This window comes from Phodopus roborovskii, unplaced genomic scaffold (genome assembly GCF_943737965.1).
Source record: "Phodopus roborovskii unplaced genomic scaffold, PHOROB, whole genome shotgun sequence".
Lineage (NCBI taxonomy): Eukaryota > Metazoa > Chordata > Mammalia > Rodentia > Cricetidae > Phodopus > Phodopus roborovskii.
The window spans coordinates 22,094,600-22,119,969 of record NW_026126407.1 but is presented as its reverse complement, the minus strand read 5'-3'; the positions used below and the strand labels follow the sequence as shown (position 1 = coordinate 22,119,969).

General features: G+C 45.1%; 2 protein-coding genes across 3 annotated transcripts; both read left to right on the top strand.

Annotated features, from left to right (window-relative positions):
• Positions 1-3,052: 3,052 nt before the first annotated feature.
• On the top strand, positions 3,053-8,004 carry LOC127219774 (protein RoBo-1). Its single transcript, XM_051181544.1, has 6 exons — positions 3,053-3,134; positions 3,633-3,722; positions 3,915-4,028; positions 4,432-4,584; positions 5,940-6,071; positions 7,740-8,004. Exons 2-6 carry the CDS (start codon positions 3,650-3,652, stop codon positions 7,976-7,978), a joined length of 711 nt encoding a protein of 236 aa, XP_051037501.1. The 5' UTR covers positions 3,053-3,134; positions 3,633-3,649; the 3' UTR covers positions 7,979-8,004.
• Positions 8,005-18,948: 10,944 nt separating this feature from the next.
• Positions 18,949-24,879, top strand: LOC127219773 (protein RoBo-1). 2 transcript variants are annotated; one of them, XM_051181543.1, is made up of 6 exons: positions 18,949-19,225; positions 21,002-21,091; positions 21,291-21,404; positions 21,850-22,002; positions 22,911-23,039; positions 24,583-24,879. In XM_051181543.1, exons 2-6 carry the CDS (start codon positions 21,007-21,009, stop codon positions 24,771-24,773), a joined length of 672 nt encoding a protein of 223 aa, XP_051037500.1. In that variant the 5' UTR covers positions 18,949-19,225; positions 21,002-21,006; the 3' UTR covers positions 24,774-24,879. The 2 variants fall into 2 exon arrangements, with proteins under 2 accessions (XP_051037500.1, XP_051037499.1); XM_051181542.1 differs by lacking the exon at positions 18,949-19,225 and adding an exon at positions 20,486-20,797.
• The last annotated feature ends 491 nt before the right edge of the window (positions 24,880-25,370 follow it).

Below are 25,370 nucleotides of genomic sequence, written 5' to 3'. Positions count from 1 at the left end.
AATGGGCCCCTAGACTGAGAGCTGGGAATCCAGAATGGGGCTGACCCATATGGGTCTCAGCTAGAGGGACTGAGCAGTCTAAGGGACCTGAGACAGTGGAGCCAGGATGTATTCCTGGTGCACAAAAGGACGTTGCAGACACATCCCCCATGGAGGGATACTGCCTTAACCTAGAGACAGGAGAGAAGCCCTAGTCCCTACTTCAAATGACCTGTCAGATCTACATGACCCCACATGGATGTCATTGCTCTACATATGGAATTGGGATGGGGGGATGGGAGGGGAGGGTGGTCAGGGTGGATGTGAGAGGGCAGAGAGGGTAAAAGTGAGGGAGGGAGGGAGAACTGGGATTGACATGTAAAATAATAAATTAAATTAAAAAAATAAGAGAGAGCTAGTGTTTCTTTGAAGTTGTTTTACTCATCTTGTAGTCTACCAAACATGGGTTTGAAAGCTCAGCCACAACCACACACCACAGTGGATGACACACAACACACAGTTTTTTCCCATGATCCCAGAAGCTGGAAGTGTGAAATCCAGGCTCAGCAGGTCTTGTTTCTCTGTGACTTTGTTCTTGGACTGCAGTGAGCATCTTCCCCTGTCTTTGTATGGCCTGTACTTGGTATACATTGAGCCCTAACCTCTTGTATAAGGGCCCACAGGAAATCACCTTGTTTTGGCCCATATTTAGGAATATTGTGTTTTTAAATCAAGTTACATTCTGGGATGTAGGAATTCTGTCTTCTGTATGTTAATTTTGAGGACTCTTTTTCTTGCTAATAACAAGTTGAACTCAGTTTCCTTCTATTAGTTCAACCACATTAGCCCATAGGCTGGTGAATATGCCATTTTCACAGATCAGGGAGGGTCAAAAAGTTTGAAAGTTCAAGACTAGGACACTACCCTCAGGTCAGAACTTGTAATTGAGGAAGAGCTGGAGAGCTCCTGCCAGTTTCCTGGCACCAGGGAGGTGGCAGTAAGTAGAGAAAATGTCATAAAGCACTCGAATGAAGTATTTTTTATAAAAAAAGAAGAAAATGTGCCAACGTTTGTGGAGATGAAGAGTGTGGGCTGATTCTGTATCATTTGCTCTTTTTGGTAGATTTAGCTGAAATCAAAACTTGACTGTGGGACATCCCCTCATTACTGTCTGGGGCCCAGTAGCTATGCAAATAGTGGGCCAACTTCCATGAAGTTCTAACTCTTGCACAAAGATTAAGTGTTGAGATTCAAAGTCCAGGAAACACCAGTAGAAATAACTAATCCTTTATGGAAGTTGATGTTTGTTTTCTCTCTCCCTCTCCCTGCTCTTCTCTAAGATAGGGTTTTATTATGTAGCCCTGGATGGCCTGGAAGTCTTTATGTAAACCAGGCTGGTCTGAACTCACAAGGATCTGCTGCCTCTGCCTCCCAAGTGTTAGGACTAGAGATGTGCACCATTATGTCATACTCACCCCTCCCCACCCCCACAAAGTTTGGCTGATGTGTTTTTGTTAGCTAATACACAGAAAGCCTGCTTTTCCAGATGAGTGAGCTGATGTTTACTGACCAGGCTATATGTAGACACACTGTTCAGATGTGAAAATGCCTGTATTGCTCATCCTTCTTTGGTAGTTGGGTTAGATGTAGGAAGGGGAGTCTGTGGACCAGGAGGTAGACAGGCTCCAGTGTGCATGGGCTTAAACTGAGGCACCAGCTAACACAAAACTGGCTACACTTGTGTGGACTAGAGATCAAACCTCCCCTCAGCTCATTACACAGGTGGAAGGAGAGTATCTATGTAAGGTCATGTCAGCCAGCCAGGGCATTCAGAGTCCAGGTTATTGGAGTAGTGTTAATCTGGGTGTTTGCTGAGAAGGGCAAGGGGTCCTTGCCTGTCTGAGTGAACTAGCTGTGGTGCTCAATGAATATATCGGACAGATGGGCCATCATCCCAGGCAGCTAAAAGCCTGGCTAATACGAACCTCTGATTGCCCTGGTCCTTGCTGGAGTCACTTGTTAGGTCAGGGCGCTGACTAACATCTTGCCACTGTCCTCATTGTTCTGCCTCATCTCTCTTTCTTTCTTGGACACGGTGGACAACACTCTTGATCCCTAAGGACAAAACTCAGCTCTCCAGGCCCCTAGGGTTTCCACGTCTTTGTAGAAGTTTCAGCCAAGGCTCTGCTGATCTCAGTGTCTGTCAAATGTCTCCTCCCATAACTCCACATCTCATCCTCCCCTGTCTAAATGTCTTCTTCAACACCCCTTCACCCAACCTCTCCTGTCAAATTGTTCTCTCCCACACATTCTTACACAGTCTACCTGTCTAAATGTCTCCTTCCATACCTCCACAACCTTGGGGAACCTGGGCAGCCATGCTGTCCCTTGCCTGCAGCCCCAGCATTCATACTCAACATCGTAGGTTCCTAGGTGGGTTCTCCCTGATCTCCATGCCTGCCACACAGTCCTGTATTTTGAGAAAATATGATCAAGATCTGGATAGTTTCAGAAGGACAGATGAATTGTGAATTTCTTTTGTGTATCGCTCCATTGCAAATAAATAGGCTGGCATAGAGCTAGCAAGGATTTGGCATAAAACCAGGAATAATGACAAAGAATATGTTATAGAGGAACACTCCCAGTCCCTCTGCAGCAGAGAAGCACATGAGTCCTGGGGTCTGGTTCTGGGTAGGAAGAATGGAATATGTGAGAGGGAATGTTGGGAATTGTCACTGAGGAAAGAAAAGTGTGTGTGTGTGTGTGTGTGTGTGTGTGTGTGTGTGTGTGTATGGGGGGGTGATGCAGGGCCAAGATCCTACACACTGCAACTTTCAATTGCCTCGAGTCTTTCCTGCAGTTCAGTGGAGGTCCAGAACCATCATAGCCTCCTGCTCCTCCCCACCGACCAGAGGTCAGGAAGAGCTATTCTCACAGTATCTCTTTCTTTGTCTAGATCAGGAAGTTCAGTGCATTTGGCTTCATGTCAAAATACTATCTGCAGTAGCTTAATTGCCAGGCAATAGTCCTCTGGGCTATAAGAGTCAGTGACAGTGAGAGCAGAGAAAGTAGTCTTTCTTCCTCTCTCTGGTGAGATCACTGGCCTTCCTCTCCATCTCAAGGCAGACCTTTCAGAAGAGCAAGACTACTCCTTGGTGAGTGTTTCCAGTGTGGGCTGTGATACTGGTGATGGTGGACAGCTGTTAGGGGGAAGGTGGCTGTGGAAGTGATGATTCCTTAACTAACGGGCTGATTGCTCTTAAGAACCATGGCCCAGAACTTTCTAGCACATAGAGAGCCTCCACCTGCTCCCCAGAGGAGTGGTTTCTTGATTTAGCCATTTCAACTGTGGAAGGAGATCTATGCCCTCCAGACCCATGCAAGAAGAATCCCTCCTGGGTGAAATCCTTCTCTGGGAAGGAAGACCCTCTCAGTACCCCCCATGCCTTGATAAAGGATGTGGTGTCTTTTCCAGTTTTGCATCCTTCCAAATGACCACATCTAGCATCAAGGCAGTGTTCAATAAAGTTCAGCTTTCAGAAAGAATGAGTGAATGAACGCATGGACAAACAACAGTCTAGAGTGTGGGTGGCTGGATTACAGGTCTGAGCCCCATAGTTCTGTCCCATTGTCATCTCTTGCATCTCATTCAGTGTTCTCAGAAGTCACCATGGCCTGGTCCTACAGCCTGAAGAACCTCCTCACAGTCTTTGGTGTTACCATCTTAGCTGTGGGCTCTGTGGGTAAGAGTAAACAAGGCATTCCTTTCTCCTAAAGGGGGTGGGTGGGAGGTGAGCAGTCAAGAGCCTTGGGGAGATAACCAACCACATGGGACTCCAGTGGTCTGTCTAGCCCCTCATGGCTTGACTGCTAGGAAACATCAACTACAAGGCTCTGGGATTACCTTTTAAATTATGTACATTTCCTCCTTGCAGAGAGTTACCAGTGTACAGTACAAGAATGTCAAAATACATCATGCCCTGGGAATACAAATGTTTGTACAGCCTCTAATGGCTGCTTCAACCAAATACAGCAATTTGATACACCATGTAAGCCAACCCTCACACCTTGAGAGTCCTCTGGTTTATCCTTGATTCCTTTCCAGGATGAGACTGGGCGGTCTAGGGTTCTGTGGTGTGGTGTAGATGGAGCATGTGTTTGTTGTAGGACATGGATTCTACATGATGAGGCTCATTCGGGTGTGACTCCATTCTTGCTTTTATAGTTTCGGGGATCAAACTCTGGGCAACACACATGCCAAGCAAGTACTCTACCACCAGTCACTCCCTTTGTAGCAAATGGTCCCTCTGTTTGTTCATTTTCTGAAACAGACCATTGCAGAGGGACTCTTGGAGAAATGCAGTTCTCAAGGCAGAAGGGATGAAGGGCAGGTTCTTTATCATGAGCTCAGGAGGAAAATTTACTGAGTGGTTCAATTTTCTGCAGTTCTAGTTCCAGACCAAGTGTTTAAGCGAAAAAACTGTACTGGAGACACAGACACATGCAGTGGACTGGAATTCTCGGCAACACTGGGGGAGCAGCGGAGATTCAGATATGTGAACCGTTGCTGCACAAGTGATCAATGCAACAAGGATGACCTAACACGTGAGTACAGCTCATGTCTGTGCCCTAGCACCTGGTCAGGGCTCCTCTGCCTTTCCATCAGTACATCTCTCTGCTGAAGGGCTGCAGCCCTGATACTTGCTTTCCCTTTTGCTTGAAGCTTTCAATTGTAACAGTCTGGTTTGGATGCATGTCCCTCTCTTGCATACACAGACTGAGTGACAGCTGGGCAGCAGTAATTTGTCCTTGACCTATTCTCTAAGGAGGTTCATTGAATCTGTAGGTTTAAATGCTTTGCTCTCTGCTCCTCCAGTCGAAGAGTCTTTCCTCATCTATTTTATTCCTTATCTTGGATTTTTGTATTGTTGAGATAGTCTTGCATGTATCCAGGGTTGCTTTTATTACTGGGATCAAGTAGTACTCCTTCCTTAGCCTCCAAAGTTGGAGCAGCTTGGAGTACAGATGTGTGTGTGGTCAACTTTATAGGCAACACTGGGAGACCAACGGACATTTAGATATAATCAGTGATAATATTTCTATTGCTATAATACTGATTAGTGCAATCATGAGGACATAAAATATGAGTCAGGCTCATCTCTGCACCCTTGATAGCTCATCCTGGCTCCCCTGGCTATCGTTGGACTCTTGCCTGCACTGGGACACATCAAAGCTGCATGCTTGTCTTTTCTTTTGCCTGTGGCCCCTGGCCTTGGGAAGTAAAAGGGTAGATACAAGCCTCTTGTCTGCATGGGAGAATGAATGATAGCTGAGTGCCATGGATTGGTACTCATTCTTTTCTCTGAGTCTATGGATTTAAATGTGTCCCTCTCACCCTTTAGTTGAGATTTTTTAAACTTATTTAATTCTTCATCTTTGTTTTTGTTGTGGATATGAAATCTCACTGTCTTTCCTAGGCTTGTCTTGAATTCCTAAAGTCAAGTAATCATCCTGTTTCAGCCTCCCCATAGTTAGGAATATATATATATATATATATATATATATATATATATGTGTGTGTGTGTGTGTGTGTGTGTGTGTGTGTGTGTGTGTGTGTATGTATGTATGTATGTATATGTCACAACTGTCGCTAATTCCTCACCCTTTGGTCAGCATCTTTTTAGATGGCAGATTATCTCCTTTCCCAATAACTAGTAACTTGTCTCCTGCCATGGTAGAGAGGTGAGGGACTAAAGAAAGGTGAAGTTAGTTGGGTGGACAACTATTACCAAAGGGTCTTAGATATCTGCCTCCTGTTTCCTCCTCCCATGGCATGTTAGGGCTTTTTTTTTTTTAATCATGAAAGAACTATATGGTATTGGATTGAATGAGGTAGTGATATTCTCAGCTATTGTTTTCTGCCTACTCTTCAAGCTAAACACCTTTTCCTCTCCATTCAGTATCTCAGGAGCCTGCAGAACCCAATGGTATTCAATGTGTTGCCTACTATTCGGAGCTAGACTCGTTGCATATCCCAACTTCTCTAAAATGCACAGGGACTGAGACAAAGTGCATTGTGGCTATTGGCACAGGTATGATTATTTACTCATGCATTGTGATGTTCATATTGATAAGGGTACAGTGTATCAGCCATTTATCACTACACAGATAATTGTGCCACAACCTAACAGGTGTAAACAGGAGCTATTTACCACTACTCACTATCTGAAAGTCTCTACACTGAGAACAGCATTGTGGTTTGGCTGTCTTAGATGTCTCATCAGGCTGAGTTCTGTTGTTGGTGTAAGCTGTGGTCCTTCAGATGGAGGATCTGCTTTCTAGCCCATTCTTGGCTTTTGGTGGGTCTCACTTTCACTTTCTATGACCTCTTCATAGGCTGCCAGTGTTCTCCTCTTGCTTCTCTCTTGGAGAAGAGATGAGAGATAGATGTAGAGTAATTAGTGGAGTTGAGGTAGTTTAAGCCCTCATCTTAGAAGAGACATATCACTTCATAGTCACATAGATTAACCCAGATGTGACATAGGTGGATTAAATAGATTCAAACCTTGGGCACCTTTTCCAGGAGATGCACGTGATGGGGACAGATCATCTTAGAGGCTGTTTCCCTCATAGAGCAAGGGCCAAGTATGTGGTTGTCCCTCTGAACCTCAGACTGAGCCATTTATCCCAAGGGTTGACAGAAGAAGTGTTGAGGTAAGGGCCGGGAGCTGAAGGAAAAGTGGAAAAAAATGTAACTGCTTCCCACAGAAAAGTCAAGTTTGGGCACCTACGTTGCTGTGATATTCTGGAATAGGACCTTGACTCAGAAGTGCAGGGAGCGATAACACCCGAGTTCTAGAAGCCATCATCACTACTGTTGTGATGACTCAGATCCCATCAATAAGCACTTAAGTTTTGCTTAATGTCACTGACTTTAGTGAAATATTTATAATTTCCCATGCAGGAGAAAAGTATATATTTGTTATGAGGGGCATGGATACATTTCGGGGATTAACTGCAAAAATAACTCTAGGCTTTTTTTCTTCTGAACTGTATGCTTTGGGGATGAGCTAGCAACTCCTCATCAAAACATGAAAACTTGTGTGGAATTTAGGAGTGGGTTAAGTGGTGGGTTGAGAGCTTGATGGGTCTGGAGGCAAGCTATGTTTTTATTTTGACAGTTTCTGGGGTAAATATGGGAAGGGCCCGCTGTCTAGATAAGTTAAGATGAATTAAAAAAAATGGGGTATTACAGAATACAGACGAGGGTTGAAGCTATCCACTACTTCAGTTTATCCCAGGAAACATACATCCAGTTTGTTCCATAATTATTCTTATCGAGAACCCAGAACCCTCAGAAGAGATGTCAGTTGTGGGGGAGCCACAAGATTTTCCTCAGGGGAACCTGAGTAGAGGACAGGTATCTTAAAAGGGTTTAGTCAACAATTGACTAACAACCCTGCATCTGGCCTTCTTCCTTGTGTGCAACAAGCTCATCTCTCCTAGTGAGTGTGAATTCACTCCAGTGTTAGCCTTGTGTCTGAGATGCAATGGTCCCTATGAGTTTTCTTCTATCTCAGGGAGACAATAAGACCAGAAGACAGTAAGACTGGGCTGGAGCTGGACTCAGGCATCCCAGTCAAGAGGCAGAAGTCATGGACTCTGGACCATTCTGAGCACAGTTTCCTTTCCCAATGGATGTGGGTGAGGAGGGCAAAAGGGAGGAGAGAGGAAACTAATTCCTGGATCTTTGTTTTTAGCAAAGGGAAGCAGTGATCCCCTTTCCATCGTGATGGCTGGAATGGGCTGTGCAACAGAAAGTGCCTGCAACCTGAAAATGACTATTCTCAACAGTATAGATATCACCACTTACTGCCTGAATGGTCTCCCTATATTTCCCCCTGGCTCATCAGTTCCAGATAGCACGGGCCTTCGACCTACATCCATCTCAACAGTACCAATTCTGGTTATTTTCCTCCTGCTGAAAGTCTTGTTTTGATCTCCTAGGCTCAGGCAGTCCCATAGTCCTACACATACACACTTGGAAGGCATCTTTCAATGTGGGAGAATTAAAAGTTGACTTGCTTGAATTTCAGTGTAAAAACTCCAATCCATTTTCAATTTTAATTTCAAAAATTGTGCATGCATGTATGCGTGTATGAGTGCATGTGTGTACATGTGTGTGTGCACATGTGTGTATGCATACGTGTGTGTGTGTGTGTGTGTGTGTGTGTGTGTGTGTGTGCTTACTTGTAAAGTCCAGAAGAGGGTGTCAGATCTCCTTTAGCTGGCATTACAGGTGTTGTCAGCTGCTTCATGTGGCTGCTGGGAACTGAACTCTGGTTCTCTGTAAGAATATGACATTAATTGCAGAGCCATCTCTCCAGCCAGCTGTGATCCATCCTGAAACAGCCTCTTCCTTCACTTTTCAAAGCATGTCCAAGATGTCTGAAATGACGTTCATGAGATTTTCTTTAGTCCTACTGTTTCCAACCAACCATCTCTTGAGCCACATATCCTGGAACATTTTGGTGATATATTATTTATGATTTAATAAAGCTTGCCTGAGTGTTCAGGATGCAAAGCTAACCATATTAGTTAACTATAGAAGCTAGGGGTTGGTAGTACACACCTGTAATCCCAGGACCACACTGACTACAAGAAATTGATCCAGTCCTAAAAGAAACAGCTCACACAAAGGTGATCTCAGTACCAGGGATCAAATACCTTTAATCCCAGTACCAGGGAGGTGGAGACAGGAGTGATATGGCTGGGTAGAGAAAGGAATAAAAAGCAGAAGACAGGAACTGAGAGCTTTTGCCTCTGAGGATTCATGGAGACAGGATTGCAATTTCAGCTTGGTAAAGGTAAAATCTACTGGCTTGGCTGCTTTGTTTGTCTGATCTTCAACTTGGAACTTGGATCTCAAAATCCGTCTCTGGGTCTTTAATTTTCCATTCATAATTTGTAATTGATTCTTGCTAAGAAAAATGAATTTGAATGGATAATTCAGGGCCTTGGAGGATCATTTCCCACAGTTTATCATGGCACAGATTAAATATATAGCTAGATATGGTGGTACATAAGCTCACAGCACTCAGGATGTTGAGGCAGGAGGATTACTGCATGTCTGAGGACATCATGTGCTTTACAGTTAGTTCCAGGCTAGCTGAAACTACACATCAAGACCTTGTTTCAAAAAAAAAAAATAGGATAAAACAAAATAAGATACAAATAAAAGAGGAAGTGTCAGACACCCCTGAAACTCTCTCACCTCAGAACCATGAGCATGGAACCATCACCAGCTACGCTGCACATCTCTGTGTCCTAGGGGGGGATAGGCCCCAGGGTACAGACAGTGGCTGTCTGTTAAGGGAGTTGTAAATTCCCACTTTAAATTATGAAGGTATTTTCCCAAAGACCCCATAAAGCTGTCCCCTCTCATGGCAGGGTTTGGGCCATTGCTAGCTCCCACCACTCTTCCTGTATGGCATCGAGGCAAGGGGACTCCAGGAGAGAAAACGTTTGTGTAGAACCCAAACTTTACCATGTTCTTGTGGTCTGACCTACAACAGAGTCATCCTGCACAAATGGACCCCTCAGTTCTTAGATTCACTTCCCATCAGGGCCCAGCACATCTCCTCAGGTTTCATGAAGAAGAAGAGTGCCTTGGTAACTACCTGGTCTGTGAGAACTGTCTCTCTGACCACCAGGCCTTGCTGTAACTCCCCTGCTGCAGACTTCCTCTTTCCTTACTGGTGCAAGTTATGTGGCTCTCTACGTTTGGTCTACAGTCTTCTGTGGACTGAAGGGAACACTCTTCCTCAGGCCTGTCCACAGCCTTTCACACTCTGGATGCACCCCATCTGTGTGAAGTGGATTTTATGCCTCAGGAAGGGACCGGATATGACAGAAACCAGCCCTTAGATTGATCTTTAAGGGAGATGCACTTCTCTAAACCATCGATGTCCATTGTGTGAACCATGGTGTGTGTGTGTGTGTGTGTGTGTGTGTGTGTGTGTGTGTGTGTGTATACAAAATCATTACTTTGATCCATGGGGTTATGAAGGATTTGGGTTATACATTATCTTGTTGGGCTAACCCATTTTAATTTCAATGGGAGGATTAGAGATGGTTGGTCCCATCTAAAAACCACAGTCTCGAAACATCCTTAGAAATCTATAGGTTATTCTTGTCCTTTGTCAGGAATTTGGAATTTCTGTTAGCTTGATTAAACCAGGGGGCATCTAGAACAAACACAGTCATTGGGTTCTGTCTGGTCCAGGTAAGGGAGTAAGCTTCTCTTAGCCTTTACCCTCAGGGCTGTGTGAACACTGCTGTGGGTGTTCTCGGCTCCCATGCCACTGTGGGGTGTGCTTAGCTCATCCCAGTGATCCCCCACCACCAGTACATAACTCACCTTTCTTATCTTGCTTGGAGCAGGGAAGGGCAACTACACTCATTATTTGGTGGAAATAGAAAGCAACATGTGAAAAGACACGAGCAGGCTTGAGGGATGATTCAGAGATTAAGAGCATTTGCTGCTCTTACAGAGGACCCAGGCTCCCACATAGTGGTTCACAACTCCCTGAACTGAGTTTTCCTGAGCACAGTTCAAGTGTTTACTGATGGGAGATGTCATTTTGTAAATATGTTTCTCGTATTGGTTAATGAATAAAGCACTGTTGGCCAATAGGAAAGCAAGATAGGCGGGACTGGGAGACAAGGAGGATTCTGGAAGGAGTAGGAAGGAGATCCAAGATGGAGGACGGAGAGAGAAGAATGACAGCCCCTCTCTCCAGTAAGGTAAGACCATGTGGAAATACTTAGATTAATAGAAATGGGTTAATATTTAAGACAGAGCTAACCAATAAGAAATGCTAGTAACAGACCAACAGAATTATATGTAATACAGAGTCTCTGTGTATTATTTGGGGCTGGCAAGGCAGTGAGACCAGACTGGAGGAAAAAACTACTCATAACAGTCCACAGAGCTGGTTTCTCTGTGGTTGAGCATGTGGAGACCCGCTTTTCTGTCTGTACCATGGTCAGTGATCACCTGCATTCCATTACTCTTCATCCCTTCCTGCATCTTCTACGTGCATCCCTGCACTCTGAGTCTATCTCAGAGTCTTCCTCTGGTGCCCTCTCCTTTCCTCTGGGGATTATTATGGCTCACCCATATAATACAGGCAATGTTCCCATCTCAGGATCCTTACCTACCCCTGCAGCATCTCTTTCCCCAGATAAGAATGACACTGATGGTGTCTGGGAATTAAGGCATGTGCTTATTTATCGGGTAGTATGCAGCTGATCATACAACCTACCAATTAGAAAATGTCTCAACATTCTGTAAGGTATTCATAAGTGAGACTGGTTGAAAGTAGGTGCAGCTCTGTAGATGTTTCTGTGTTAGTGAACTTCCTAAGGGCTGGGCTGTGGCCATCCTTGAGAGCAAATTCAGCTGACACAGAGCAGGTTAGATGATTGGGAGAGAAGTCTTTTGAGAGCATTATTGCAGGATATTTTCTACAAGGAGCTCTGGATATGACGCATGGTGTCGCAGGTGATGTTTGGCAAAAACAAGGAACCTCTTTCCATTGTCTCCTGATGAAACCATGAAACATGGTGTGGCACATCGTAGATCACCATGCCAAGAATCTGGTGAGACAGTTTGTTTTGGTGGCCTAAGGATCAGGGAAGGAGTTTCTCTGTATGTAGTTGTCTCTGGTAGTTGCCAGTCCTTCCTTTCTGCACACAGAGGGACATGGTTGTGGGAGTCAGTGGGCTCTCTGTCACCACCCTTGACTCCTTCTTGGGTGTGTTCCTACATTAAGACTTAGTGTTCTCCCAGATCCAGTCCCATCCTTCTGATCTGTAACTACCTGGTCTGTGAGAACTGTCTCTCTGACCACCAGGCCTTGCTGTAACTCCCCTGCTGCAGACTTCCTCTTTCCTTACTGGTGCAAGTTATGTGGCTCTGGGTATTTATTTATTTATTTTGGTGTGTGTGTGGTATATGTGTGAGAGAGTTTCAAGACTGGGTTTCTCCATATAGCCTTGTCTGTCCTGGAACTGACCTGTAGACCAGGCTGGCCTCAAACTCACAGAGATCCCCCTCCCTCTGCTTCCCAAGTGCCAGGAATAAAGGGTGTGAGGTTTATTTTGTCAGATATTAAAAGAGTGGCAGATACCTGCTCGGTTCCTAGCTCCATTTGCTTGGAACAACCTTCCTGTGCTTCCATGCCCTTCGAGTAACAAAAATATGAACCCCACGTTTAACCCAACTGGATAGTCTGTTTATTTTTAATATGGGAAATTAAGAGCTCTAGTATTAAGGGGAATTACTGAAAGGTTTGGCATGTATTAATTTCCAGCATTTTGTAGATTTTGTATTGTTTGATGTTTTCTTACTCCTCTCTCACTTAACTATCATTTTCCAAATGTTAGGAAATGTACTGATATGTCATTACTAAAAATGTTTTCTACTTCTTTAGAATGAAATTCTTTTCCTCTCCTACCCATGATTCCTAGATTTGGTCTTTTCATAGTGTCCCATCCACTTTGAAAGTACTGCCTATAATAGCTGGTCTGCAATGGTGGCCTGCAGCCTCCACCAAAGGACAAAGGCATCTTCCCTGCAACTGTGGCAATGACAGCAGAACTTCTGCGGAAAGCTCCCCTAATTTATTGCACATTCTTGTCTTTTCAGGGTGAATTTTACAGTGTGTGAATCACATCAATGGACATGTTTCAAAAGCTTTGTTACAATGTGTATGCAGAAATACAAGATGACAGTAAAAGAGAAAAGAGAAAAGTAAAAAGAGAAAAGCTGTTGCCTAGAGCAGGTTTCAAAGTTGGTGAAATGAGGGCCCATTCTCTGCACACCGAACAGACAGCACAGTCCACTCCTGCCGCCTGGTGTGTTTTAGACACCAGCTTCAGAGAGTTGGAATGGCCAAGGATCCTGCAGATGCAGGAACTTCCTCCACGTGCACTGGTATCCTGAACATCAGCTTTAAACACCATGACTTTGCCCTTTTCTTTGCGTGTATGGAATTGAACTTAAAGCCTTTGTGCTGAAACTTGGGGGAGTCAGCCAGTTTTCCACTAGATGCTTTTGAAATCACACTGAGGTGTGCACAGCCCCGAGGGTTGATGTTGCAATTGTACAGTCCTGACTGTTACCTCTTCCACTAAGCAACCTGCCCCCCACCCCAGCCCAGTTTCCCAAACCTTGGATTTGTGTCTAGAGAACATTGTGGGTTTTGTGATTCAAAACACCTTCAAGACTTAATGCTACTTGCAGTGGTCACTCACACAGAGGCAGGATAACTTCAATGAGCTCTTAAACTCTGAGCCTTGAATTCAGTTGTTTGGATATTGAGTTGTAGAAGCACACAAAACCCTACAGACTCACACTTACCATTGGGATGAGAACATGACTCTCAGGTTTGAAAAAGTCCAGTCCCTCTGTTAAAGCTTTACCTGTCAGTCCGGAACAGTCTAGCATGAACACGGCTTCGCTGTTGTTGAGATCTCATATTTGGGATGTTGAATAGGAACTTACCAGGATCCTGAGAGCTTGCCTGAGGTTCTTTCCTTGATTCCACATTATCGTATGTCTAGAATTCTCTTAAAGCAAACCCAATGTATTTGCGAAGCTGTACTGTTATTCCAGTCTTCTGGTCTACCAGAGTTTGAGTGTGCAAGCTCTGCCATAGCAATGCACCACAGAGGGATGCACATCAGGGTCTCTGTCCTTGTGATCCCAGAAGTTGATGTGTAAGATCCAGTGTCAGCACATCTTGTTTCTCTGGGGACTGTAGGTGACCATCTCCTCCTCTGTCTTCATATGGTTTGCCCCTCCCCTCCCTAACTCAGATCCCTGTCTCTTATTCTCATTGTTTTGGATGGGGCCCACCCAGATAGCCTCCTTTTGATTTATTTCTGGGAAGATGGTTTCCGTGAATACAGTCGCATTCTAATATATAGATGGTTAAGTCTTTAATAATGAATTTGGGAGATGTACTCTGTCCCTAATAACCAGCAAAGTGTATTCTCCTTGATTCTAGTCTATCCATATGTTAGAACATAAGCCCATGGGCTGGTGAATATGCTCTGTCTGTCCACAGCCATTAGGAACAGTCATAAGGTTTGAAACTTCAAGACAGGGGATACCACCTTCAGCTCAGAATTGAGGAAGAACTGGAGAGTTGCCTCCGTGGTGACAATGGCAATGAGTAGAGAGTGGTTCTCAATCTATGGGTCATGGTCTCTTGGGGGAGAGGTTGAACAACCCGTTCATAGGGGTTGTTTGTATATTTTTTGGTTGTGAGCCTATCCTTTAACGGCTGAGCCATCTCTCCAGCCCGGGTTGTTTGTATATTAGATATTTACATTAAGATTCATGACAGGATCTAATCCAGGGGCATGGACTGGCTTTTTGGAGCCCATTCTCTATGCTGGGATACCTTGCTCAGTCTTGATACAGGAGGGAAGGGCTTATACTTGCCTTACCTTGGTGTGCCAGACTTTCAACTCCCCAAGGAAGGACTTACCCCCTCTGAGGCATGGATATGGGTGGGAAGGGGGTAAAGTGGTAGGGGAAGGGCAGGGAGGAGGAAGTGGAGTTGGTTTGTAAAAACATGTTTTAAATAAAAAAAATAATAAAAAGGATTCACAACAGTAGTAAAACTACAGTTGTGAAATAGCAACAAAAATAATTTTATGGTTGGGGGTCACTACAATATGAAGCACTGTTTTAAAGGGTCATAGCATAGCATTAGGAGGGTTGAGAAGCACTGGAGTGGGGAAGGGGTCAGGCCAGCAAACATTACTGGAGGCAGATGCTCCAGTGTTTGTGGGGAGGGGGAATGTGGCTGATGCTGCATTGTCTGCCCATCTCAGTGGATATAGCTGAAACCAAGAACTTGAGTTGGCTGTGGGGTCATTCCCTCAGTACTGTTTGGGGCCTGGTAGCCTTGCCAACCGTGGGATGAGTACTATGAAGGTCTGCCTCTTCATTAACGGAAAAGCAGCCATTTATGGGAGATCAAGTTTGCTTGCAATGTCTTTCTTATGTTTTTTTTTTTTTTTTTTTTTTTTTTTTAACTTTTTAAAAGTTCCGAATGCTGTTTTGCTTCATGGTCAGATGGATGAGCTAGTGGCTATGGACTGGGGCATGAGCTAATGAGCAGGTTAATGTAAGAAGAGGCCTAAATGTTGGTCTGCCTCTTTAATGGTTGATTGGGTTAGATATAGGGTGTAGATGAAGGGTCTGTGGACCAGGCTGTGAAGGGAAATGATGGGCATGGGGTTAAACTGAGGCACCATTTTGCATGCAACTGCCTACACTTGTGTAGGAAGGAGATCAAACTTCCCTTCCCTCCAGCTCTTTACGCAGGTGGAGAGAGAGAGAGAGAGAGACAGAGTCACAGAGAGAGGGGGGAGGGAGAACATCTATGTGCAAAAGTTTGAGAGTTTCTCCCAGCCAGGCATTTAGGCTGAAGTTACTGTAACAGCTTTGAACATGGAAGTGAAGTGGGCTAGCAGTCCAGGCTGTGGTGCTGAACTGTATGTACTGGATGGCTCAGTGATTCCAGCCATGCAAAAGCTTGGAGAACATGACCTCTCGATACCTGTGTCTTCTGATGATGTTCCCGGGAGGGGTGACACCCTATGGTTGTCTCAGTTGTTCCTGCCTATTTGGGTCCTGACTCTGTATCTCTGGTATTTTGTCAGTGGTGTGCAACACTTTGGAACTGCACACATCCATTTGGAGAGAGTCTGTGTGATTGTGTAGGGCAGAAATCAGAGAGTCATCTGAGATGTGGTGTTTCGCCTGGAAGGCTCCAGATGTTCTCCCCAGGAGCAAAGGGCAGGCAGGGTATCTTCCCCTCACACATGGCCTTCGTTAAAACCTCAGGTGACTTGGGGCATGGTCTTGTATAATCTACAACACTTGCAGATCACCTTTGTGGCTTTTCAAACTATTCAAATCTTGTTTGATTATTTAAATTCTAGGCATTGGTGAAAATGGCTCCCATTTAAAGTCAAGAATCCCCTTCCCACTCTCCCTTTTTGCGACTTTCTCTTATGTAATCCAACCTGGTCTAAAACTTGCTGAGTATTGGAGGATGACCTCGGACTTGTGGTCCTCCTGCCTCTGCCTCCTGAGTGCTGGGATTATGGGTGTGAGTCACTGTGCCCAAGTTTATGAAGTGCTGATAATCAAACCAAGACCTATGTCATGATGCCATACACTCTATCAACTAACCTCAAACCTGGCACATACCCCTTTCTTCGGTAACCTTGTTGATATGGTGGCTGCTGGAGGCTGAAGATGCTGTCTGGACATGGCTGCTGATCTTTGATGTCTTTGTCACCCCCTCTGCCCTCATACCTTTTGTCGATATTTTTCATACACATACACATATGTGCGCGTGCGCATACACACATACACGCAATGTGTATGTTCTAACAAAGGAAAATTACTTGTATTTGTGTAATATGATGAATATGATGTATTTCAATAAACATATACACTGTTTCATGTTTACATCTTGGTTTTCTTTATGGTAAGTCTTCCTTTTTTAAGGTCTCTCTTCCTGCCTCCTTATTTCATCACTTTCTTCTTGTTTCATGAGTTTTTCCTATTTCAAAACGTGATCTGTTGACACCAACTTGCCCACATCCTTCCTTTCCTTTCTTCTTTTGACTGTTGATGTTAGTGAAATTTGTGACAACTCTCAGTGCAGGTGCTATGTAGTGTGTGCTTGTGTGTGAGCGTGTGTGTGTGTGTGTGTGTGTGTGTGTGAATGTGTGTGCACATGCATGATTTCATAAGCAATCATGCTTTGACACATTGAAAATGAAACAAAACAGAATGTGATATGATATGGAGAGACAATGACCCTCCGAGGGTTAACTAGTTTTTAGAAACAGCAGAGTTATCGTCACATCAAAAATATCTGTGAGAAGCAAACCAGCAGAGCATTTCCTCTGTCTAATCTATGCATTCAGGGAGGGGGAACTTCTTCACCTTAATCATCACAGGTCAGGAAGGTCCCGGGTCCCAGGGACCACTCTATAGCTTGAAGCTCACCAAGCTCAGTCTAACTCGTCAATTCCTCTCTGCTCACACAGCGGTGTTGCTTTCCTGTGTCCTTGTGTGGCAAAGCACGCCCTTGTTGTTTTAGGACCTCAGAGCACAATAAGCAGAAAAGAGGAGGAGCAGGGAGGCTGGGTACCACTCCAAGGACTAATCTATGTTTCATCTTAATGAGGAAGTGATGAGCTCCTAAGTATAAAGTGATGTCAGACCTGGTATCATGTACCTAAAAGTTCACACGGGACACTGAGGGACTAAGCTGCCCTCAGAGAAACATTTACATAACAACACCTTCCTTCTTTCATAGCCTGAACAATTCTGGCTAGGTGTAGGAGGGCTTTGAAGTGGGACCCAGGGGCTCTTCTCCAGAGTTCACTCTCTGTGGCCGATGACTTTTTGAGACACCAGATATCAAAATGTGGCCAAGAAAAAAAGAAGCAAGGAGTTCCCAGAGTCTGTAGCTACAGGACTCTGTCCAGCTTTGCTATGCAAAGCAACCATCTCGAAGCCAGGAGCTGGGCTGGGTTATTAACTTTCATCTGAACCTGTCCTTATCTGAACCTGTCACTGACCCCAGTTCACTGGCCACACCTGACATGCTAGAAGCTCCATCTTTCTGTTGCCTTTGTTCTCACTGGCCCTCAGCATTTCCTATGGGCCACAGGTGCTGAACCCAAGAGGGGGCTTTTGTGTCTTTGCTGCTCATTCTGACTGGGCTGTATCCCATCAGCCTGTGCTCTCCACTACCTTCTCTCCTCATTCCCTGGGGATACATTGTCTATTAGGAACAGGTGAAGCCTTGGGTGAGTGTGGTTCCAGCATCCAGCCACACACACCAGTAACTGGCCTGTTGGGTAGGAATGAGTGTATTCTAAAGAGACTTCCCTTCCACTAAGGGGCCCCAAGTAAAGGACATTCTCTCAGGAACCAGATGCTAAGAGAAGGAAAAGACCTCAGCCAGAGGTGAATCTCATCTCCTAGAAAGAGATTAAGTTTTGACAACTTACTAAACTGCCTTACAGGAGAGACTGGATCCTAGACAGTGATGGGTGGGACCACACGATGGCCAGGACTGCTTATCTAGGCATATAACTGGCACTCTACTTAAGTGGGAACCTCATGCAAGGACCCTAAAGATGAACTTGGCAGGTAGGTTATCAAACCTCTTTGTCCCTCTTTCCAGCGTGACCACACAGAATAAAATCCTTCTATCTGTTCTGTATTATCATTTGTTTAGTTGGCTTTATTAATTGGTGTCAGACCTGGTTGATTAAAGCTGGCAAGCCCAAACTCTGATCTTTAATGACTCTGGTTATGCTTTGAAGTCTGTGATTCATACTCTGCCTCCCAGGGGCTATGGTATCCTGAAAGTCAGACATCTTCTAAGATCAGGCACAGCCCTCTTCTATTCCTGCTCAGGCCATTACAAACTCTAGGCACATGTATCATATTTCTCTGACCATAGGCAACCCATAGAGAGGAGAAAGATGCCTTCCCAGGATGGGACTCCTTAGGAATCCCATTGGATAAAAGGTTTCCTGCAACTCAGGGCTGTCAGGATGACACCACAGCATGGAGAATGAGAAAGGCTGTCATCTTTGGTCACCTGGGTCTCTACAGATGCCCTGTTGGCTGATGTCAGTTTGCAGAATGATGTTTCTGGTCCCAAGAATGAGCACGGGATGGAGAGCCCTTGAAGTGACTGTGGAACTATTCTGAAGCCAAATGTGCAGGGGACATAAATCAGACAGTGAACCTCCAGTAAGCATTGTGCCCAATTGTCTTTGACCACAGGTAGGTGTCCACAGGTTAGCACATATCGGATCAGCTGTCACCATGGAGATTTCACTGAGGCCTTGCCCTAGGAGCAGGAAATTGGCACAGAATTGGGTGGTTCCTGGCCAGTGGGATGCTATGCTTTGTTCTCACTGTCACTTCTGACTGGCCTGCTGGGTAGAATCCAGGTTACTGACAGTAGACACCCCAGCTGAGGTTAATCAAGGCTTCATTCCAGGCTCTGCTGTAAGTCTGGCGCCTCTTGGCCTCACATCTTCTTTGCAAGAACATCCCTTATCTCCAGCTCCCTCAGCTGGTCAGCTGGTCCAGGACTAGAGGATTTGATAATCTGAGCAGGTAAGGGAATAATGAAAGGTACATACAGTCTTGGATATTGACAGAGAATCCTGGAGAGTATATGAAGGCAAGTGGCTTGGGACTGGGTTGTGTGGGAACTCGGGATTCTTGACAAAGTAGGGAGTTGGGATTCTTTCCTAGGCTGGCAATATTCAAAGGAACCCTGGAGACATAACTCCAGAAAAACCATCAGGATCTGTACATTAAGCCCTGGCCATCATCTTATAGGCCCCCAACATAATTTCTTTTTAACTAGCACTATTTGGAATGGAGGATGGATTCCTCATCTGGGATCCATGGACTTCAGCAGGCAATTGTTGGGGCGTGACAAATTTCCCAAGAACATGTTTCTGTGTTCTCTAAAGTTCTTGACAATTACAGTGTAGACAATAGGAACTTTTCCCATGCCCAACATCTCAGGTCTTGGTAGAGATGGCAATTGAGGCTCTGCTGACCTCAGGACTTGTCAAGGTGTCGCTCCTCCTATGCCTCTGTACATCAATATCTGAGGCATCGGGCGGGCCTGCTGCTCTTTTCCTACTGTCCCCACCTTCTTCAATGGTGAGCATATTGGGTTCCCAGGGTTCCCAGGAAAAAGTTTCTTCCTGCCCTCAATTCCATGGCACAAGCTTGGATTTTGAGAGAATGAGATCAAGATCTGGATGATTGCAGGAAGGTAGAGGAAGAGGGAGTCCCTCTAGCTTGTCTTTTTTCTCCATTGTGAAAAATGTAGCACCTGTGCCCTAACAAAAGAGTTTGGCATAAAAATAAGTAGAAAGAGAAAGAAAATATAGGAAAACACACTCTGTCCCTCACCATCAGAGGTGAACATGTATCCTGAGGTTTGACTCCCAGGGAGGAAGGAAGGGTGGCCCCTGACAGAGGCAATGCTAGGATTTTCCTTGAGGAAATGTGGAGGCTGCTAGGCACACAAGGTACGCCGAACTCTGTTTCATAACTTTTGAACACAGAAGACTCCTGCATAGCTCACTGAGGCTCAGAGGCCTTGTGATCCTCTCTCCTTCCTTCCTCCCTCTACCAACCAGAGTTACAGAAGGAGCTGTTCTCATGGCGTCTATCTCTAGCAGATCAGTTTGCTTAGTGCATTTGGCTTCATGCTGAGATTCTATTAATTTATAATGGTAAATTCTGAGAGAATGATCACTAGGTTGCAAAAGTCAGTGACAGTGAGGATAGAGCGAGCCTGTCCTCAGCGCTCACTGTGCATGCTCCCTTCCTCCTATCTGGAGGCTCAGGAAATTGTGACTACTTGGTGAGCATTTCCAGTGTATGCTTGCTACACCTGGTGGTAGAGACTGGCTCTTTGTGAAATGGTGGCTTTGGAAATGGTGAACACTTGTCTTTAGCTAAAGGGCTGATGAGTACCATGGCCCAGAACTTTCTAGCACAAAGAGAGCCTCCACCTGCTCCCCAGCGGTGCCATTTCTTGACCACTCAGCCATTTCAGCTGAGATCTAGTGCCTTCCAGATGCATGCAAGAAGAATCCTTCCCAAGCCAAAGTCTTTCCCAGGGAAGGATGAATGACTCTTCCCTTTCAGCTTCAATGGCAGGTACAGCATCTTTTCTGGTTTTGCCTCCTTCCAAATGGCTGCATCTAGCGTAAGTCCAGTGTTTGATATAATTTGGCTTGCAGAATGAATTAGTGAATAGATGGAAACATGAACAGATAATGTTGCCTGACATTTGGGTTGTTGGATTACAAGGGCTGAGCCCCTAAGCTCTCATTCCTTTGTCCTCTCTTGTTCTTTGTGCAGTGTTCATGGGAGTCACTATGTCCTGGTCCTCAGTTCTGAAGGGTGTCCTTGCTGTCTGCATCTTCACTCACTTATTTGTCAGCTCTGTGGGTAAGAGTAACAAGGTGCTTTTTGTTTCAAGGGTAGGAAGTGGGAGTTGGGCAGTGAGGTACCTTAGGGGGACTCCATGGATCACTTAAACCTTCAGTAGCCCCTTCAAGATTCATGACTCCTTGACCCCTGGGAAAGTTTGTCAGCAGCTGAAAACTCCTGGGATGGTTTTCTGAACATGTTTATTTCCTCTTTGCAGAGAGTTATAGTTGTGACAACAAAGAATGTTATAATGGGAGATGCAAACCTAATCCAAGGACTTGTGAATCCTCTAAAGGCTGCTTCCACCTAGAGCAGGAATTTAAAACACCAAGTAAGCCAACTTGCATTTTTACAGCTGTCTAGTTTATCCTTGCCTCCTTCAAGGATGGGCCTGGGAGTGTGGGCTTCTGGGAAGTGGTGGGGATGGGCAATGATACTGGATGTAGTTCCTAGGGACAGAGCTGAGAGACGCTGGTCATGTTTCTCATATCAACCTCATAGAACTACTGGAGAGTGAACTCACATTTCTTTTTGCCATGTTAGGGATCAAATTCATGACACCATGCACACTAAGCAAATACTCTCACTGGACCCTGGTCCCATCACAACAAATTATTCCCCTGTTGATTCATTCTCAGAAATAATAACAGAGAGACTTTGGGAGGTAAGGAAAAATACAGACAGAGAGAATGAAGGAACAGATTCCTTATTAATAGATGCTTCACTCTCTCTGTATCTTAGAAGAGAACATTTCTGGGGGGTTTGCTTCTCAACAGCTCCATCCACAAATGTAAGGGTCCAGCAGAAAGGCTGTTCTAAAGATGGATGTACTGAACTAGCATTCTCAGCAACACTGGGACGCAATCGGACATTTAGATATGACCACCAATGCTGCTACACTGATCAGTGCAACAGGGAGCCCAAGCCAGGTGAGTAGCTGCCTATTTCTACTCTTCTCCACATCTCCTTTGTCTTTCTGTGGGCTCATCTCTCTGCTGGGACACAGTACAGACACTTGCCTTCTTTTTGTGTATAGCGCTCCTTGAAAATGGTTTGACATACATATAGGCTCTTCTCATGTGTGATGGACTGAGCGACAGTTGGGTGACAGGGATCAGTCTTGGGGATTTTTCCTCTAAGTGTGAGTCTTTTGGTTTACCTGTTTAACTCAGCCTTTCTGGCTGACAGGCTTTTCTCACCTATTTAATTCCTCAAGTTCATTTTTGTTTTTTTGAGAAGTAGTCTTGCTGTATTTATGAAGTTTGTTTTGAACTTCTAGGTTCAAGCAATCTTCCTGCTTCAGCCTTCCAAGTTGGAATAGCTGGGAGTATGGGGTGTGCATGACCACATCTGGTTCATTTCTCACCCGATGGACAGCATCTTTCTAGAAAACAGATTATCTCTTCTCTCGTTATCTAGTCGTTCCTTTCTTCTTCCCTCCTTCCCTCCTTCCCTCCCTCCTTCCCTCCCTCCCTCCCTCCCTCCCTCCCTCCCTCCCTCCCTCCCTCCCTCACTCCATTCCTTCCTGGTTTTGTCTTTTGAGACAGGGTTTCTCTGTGTAGCCCCTGCTGTCTACCTGGGACTTTTTCTCCAGGACTGAGAGAGTAACTGCGGAAGGCGAGGACAGCAGTGGATTTCTGTGAGATCCTTCACTGCACTCATACACAACTGACTCACACAACTGACTCTCTCCTGTGCCTCCATCCAGCTTATCCTAGCTGTAATGCTCTTGGTGGAATCGTGCAGAAAACCAGTGTCAGATGGGTGTGGGTAGATGCAGTCTCAGCTATTTCTTCTGCCTGTTCCCCAATATGAAAACTTTTCTCTCTCCATTCAGTGTTCCCACCATCTGCCCAACAGAACGGAGTTGAATGTCCTGCCTGCTACAGCAATGATGACACTTGTAACACAGTTTCCCTGAAGTGCACAGGGGTAGAGACGAAGTGTGTTGAGGTTATTGGCACAGGTATGAGTATTCCTTCAAGCATTTTGTTCAGAGCACAACAAATCATTTATCACCATGCGGCGATTTATGGCAAGTGTAGCAACAGAACACAGTAACATTTACTACATCGCAGCATGTGTAGAACTGTGATCTGAGGATGGCCTGGGGCATGGTCCTGATTCAGGGTGTGTCATGGGGCTGTGTTCATTGGTCAGCTGCTGTTTCCCAGCTCATTTGTGGTTTCTGATGAGTTTCAATTCCTTTTCTTCTGCTCTCTTCATAGTCTACCATGGTGTTCTCATGACTAACTAGCCTTCCTCAGAGCAAACCATAGTGACATAGCCATGGATTTAACACTCCAGTCTCAGAAGTGACACATCATTTCTTCCTGTAGACTGTTGGCAGTTTAGAGCAAGCCTGACGGCGCATGGCTGACAGGAGATGGAAGAGACTGTGTGGGGCATCTTTGAAACCTGTCTCCACATGGAGAAAGTGGTCTTATGGGGCCATGTGCTTCTAAGGCTTGGGAGGAGCCATTTGTTGGGAGACAAGAGTTAAGGATGGGGAGAGTGGAGAGAAGAGGATGAAGGAATGTAACCACTGCTGCCCTTGTGGCAACCAGGGGCTGTGATTATGTGATTAAGCACTCAAGTTTTACCTGGAGCCACTCTAAATTTAGTAAGAGATCATTTTTTTTTGTTAAGAGTAAATTGTATACTTGTTATGAAGGACACATATACCATTGAGACAGGAACTGGGAACACAACTGTAAGAGTTTTCTTTCTGGAATACACTGATAGAGGGAGGAAGTGGCAGTTCTTTACTGAACAATACATGGAAAGTTTCACGGAGCAAGTGGTGTTTTAGGACCCAAGTAAGTAGTGGACAGAGGCATTGATAGGTCTAAGGGCAAGCCACGATTTTACTTGGAAAGAATTTTGACATTTTGACAGCGATTCTGGAGTGAGCAAGGGAAGGGCCCTTTGTGTAGATGAGTTGAGACAAATGAAGAAAATTGGGTGTCACAGAATGCAAAGGGGGGTTTAAAGCCACCCACAATGGGGCAGTTTGCCTTGGGAATCATGGATACCCAGTACATTCTATAGCTACTCTCAGAGGGAACTCAGAGCCCTCAGGAGAAGGAATATCAGTTTGTGGGGAATCCACAATGTCTTCCCCCAGGTAGAGAAGGAGGGAAACGATAGGGGAGGGAAGACAGGTACAGTAGAAGGGCGTTAGCCAACAGTTAAGACCCTGCATCTGGCTTTCCTCCTCACCTGCATCAAGCCCATCTCTCCTAGTGAGTGGGCACTCAGAGGCCTCCATGTTAGTCTTGTGCCTAAGATTTGAGGGTCGTTCTATGTAGAGGAGACAATGGGACCAGAGGTCAAGAAGGCCTAAAGGACAAGAAGGCCCAGACTCCACACAGATGGAGCTGTTCTCATGCAGAGGTGGAAGTGTGGATTCTGGACCATTCTGAGCACAGTGCCTGTTCAAAGGGTGTGGGTGAGGAGGGAGGATGAAATGAGAGAGAAGAGTAATTCCTGGGTCTTTTCATTAACAGATGTGATTGGGACCCTTTCTCACTTTGTGATACGTGGAATGGGTTGCGCCACTGAAACTGCCTGCAACTTGAAGAATATGACCATCATAGAAAATGTAAAAATCCATACCTACTGCTTCAGTGGGAGCCCTTCACTCAGGCCCATCTCATTTGTTCTGGCTGGTCTCTTCCTGATGAAAGCCTTGCTTTGATCCTTTCGGGACTGTCACTCCCGTGATCCTTCTCATCTAAACACATCAGCAACCTTTCATGACTCCTTTACTATCCAGGGAAGAAATAAAAACCACTGATTGTACTTTAGACAGAAAACGCTTAATTTCTTTTTAGTACATGGCACAGGGTTCACTGATCTGTGAACTCTTTCATGTCCCTACCAAACCTTGAGCCCCACCCCCAATATTATCAATTTACATTCCTAATTTGTAACTGTCCATTGCTAATGAAAATATTTATTTTTATTTTTGGGAGACAGGGTCTCACTACGTAGCTCTGGCTAGCCTGTAATTCACTGTGTAGACAAAACTGGCCTTGAACTCAAAGATTTGCCTACCTCTGCTAGGTGCTAGGATTAAAGGTGTGTACCTGGCCCAGAAAAAAAAAAAATTGAACGAGCACTTCAGAGCTCAGGAGAATCACTTCCAAAGTTTATTGAAGTCTCTGGATATGGTGGTGAGTGTTTGCAGTTCTACCACTTAGGAGGCCAGAGGCAAGAAGGTTATTGTTAAGCCCTTATGGTCGACACTTAACAACATGGGCTATATATGCTGAGCTTCAGGGCAACCAAAGCT

Coding starts and splice junctions, on each gene's coding strand:
- LOC127219774 (XM_051181544.1), top strand. CDS start 3,650: ATGGCCTGGTCCTACAGCCTGAAGAACCTCCTCACAGTCTTTGGTGTT. Junction 3,723..3,914: donor CTTAGCTGTGGGCTCTGTGG/GTAAGAGTAAAC, acceptor TCCTCCTTGCAG/AGAGTTACCAGTGTACAGTA. Junction 6,072..7,739: donor CATTGTGGCTATTGGCACAG/GTATGATTATTT, acceptor CTTTGTTTTTAG/CAAAGGGAAGCAGTGATCCC.
- LOC127219773 (XM_051181542.1), top strand. CDS start 20,719: ATGCAAGAAGAATCCTTCCCAAGCCAAAGTCTTTCCCAGGGAAGGATG. Junction 21,092..21,290: donor CTTATTTGTCAGCTCTGTGG/GTAAGAGTAACA, acceptor TCCTCTTTGCAG/AGAGTTATAGTTGTGACAAC. Junction 22,003..22,910: donor CAACAGGGAGCCCAAGCCAG/GTGAGTAGCTGC, acceptor CTCTCCATTCAG/TGTTCCCACCATCTGCCCAA.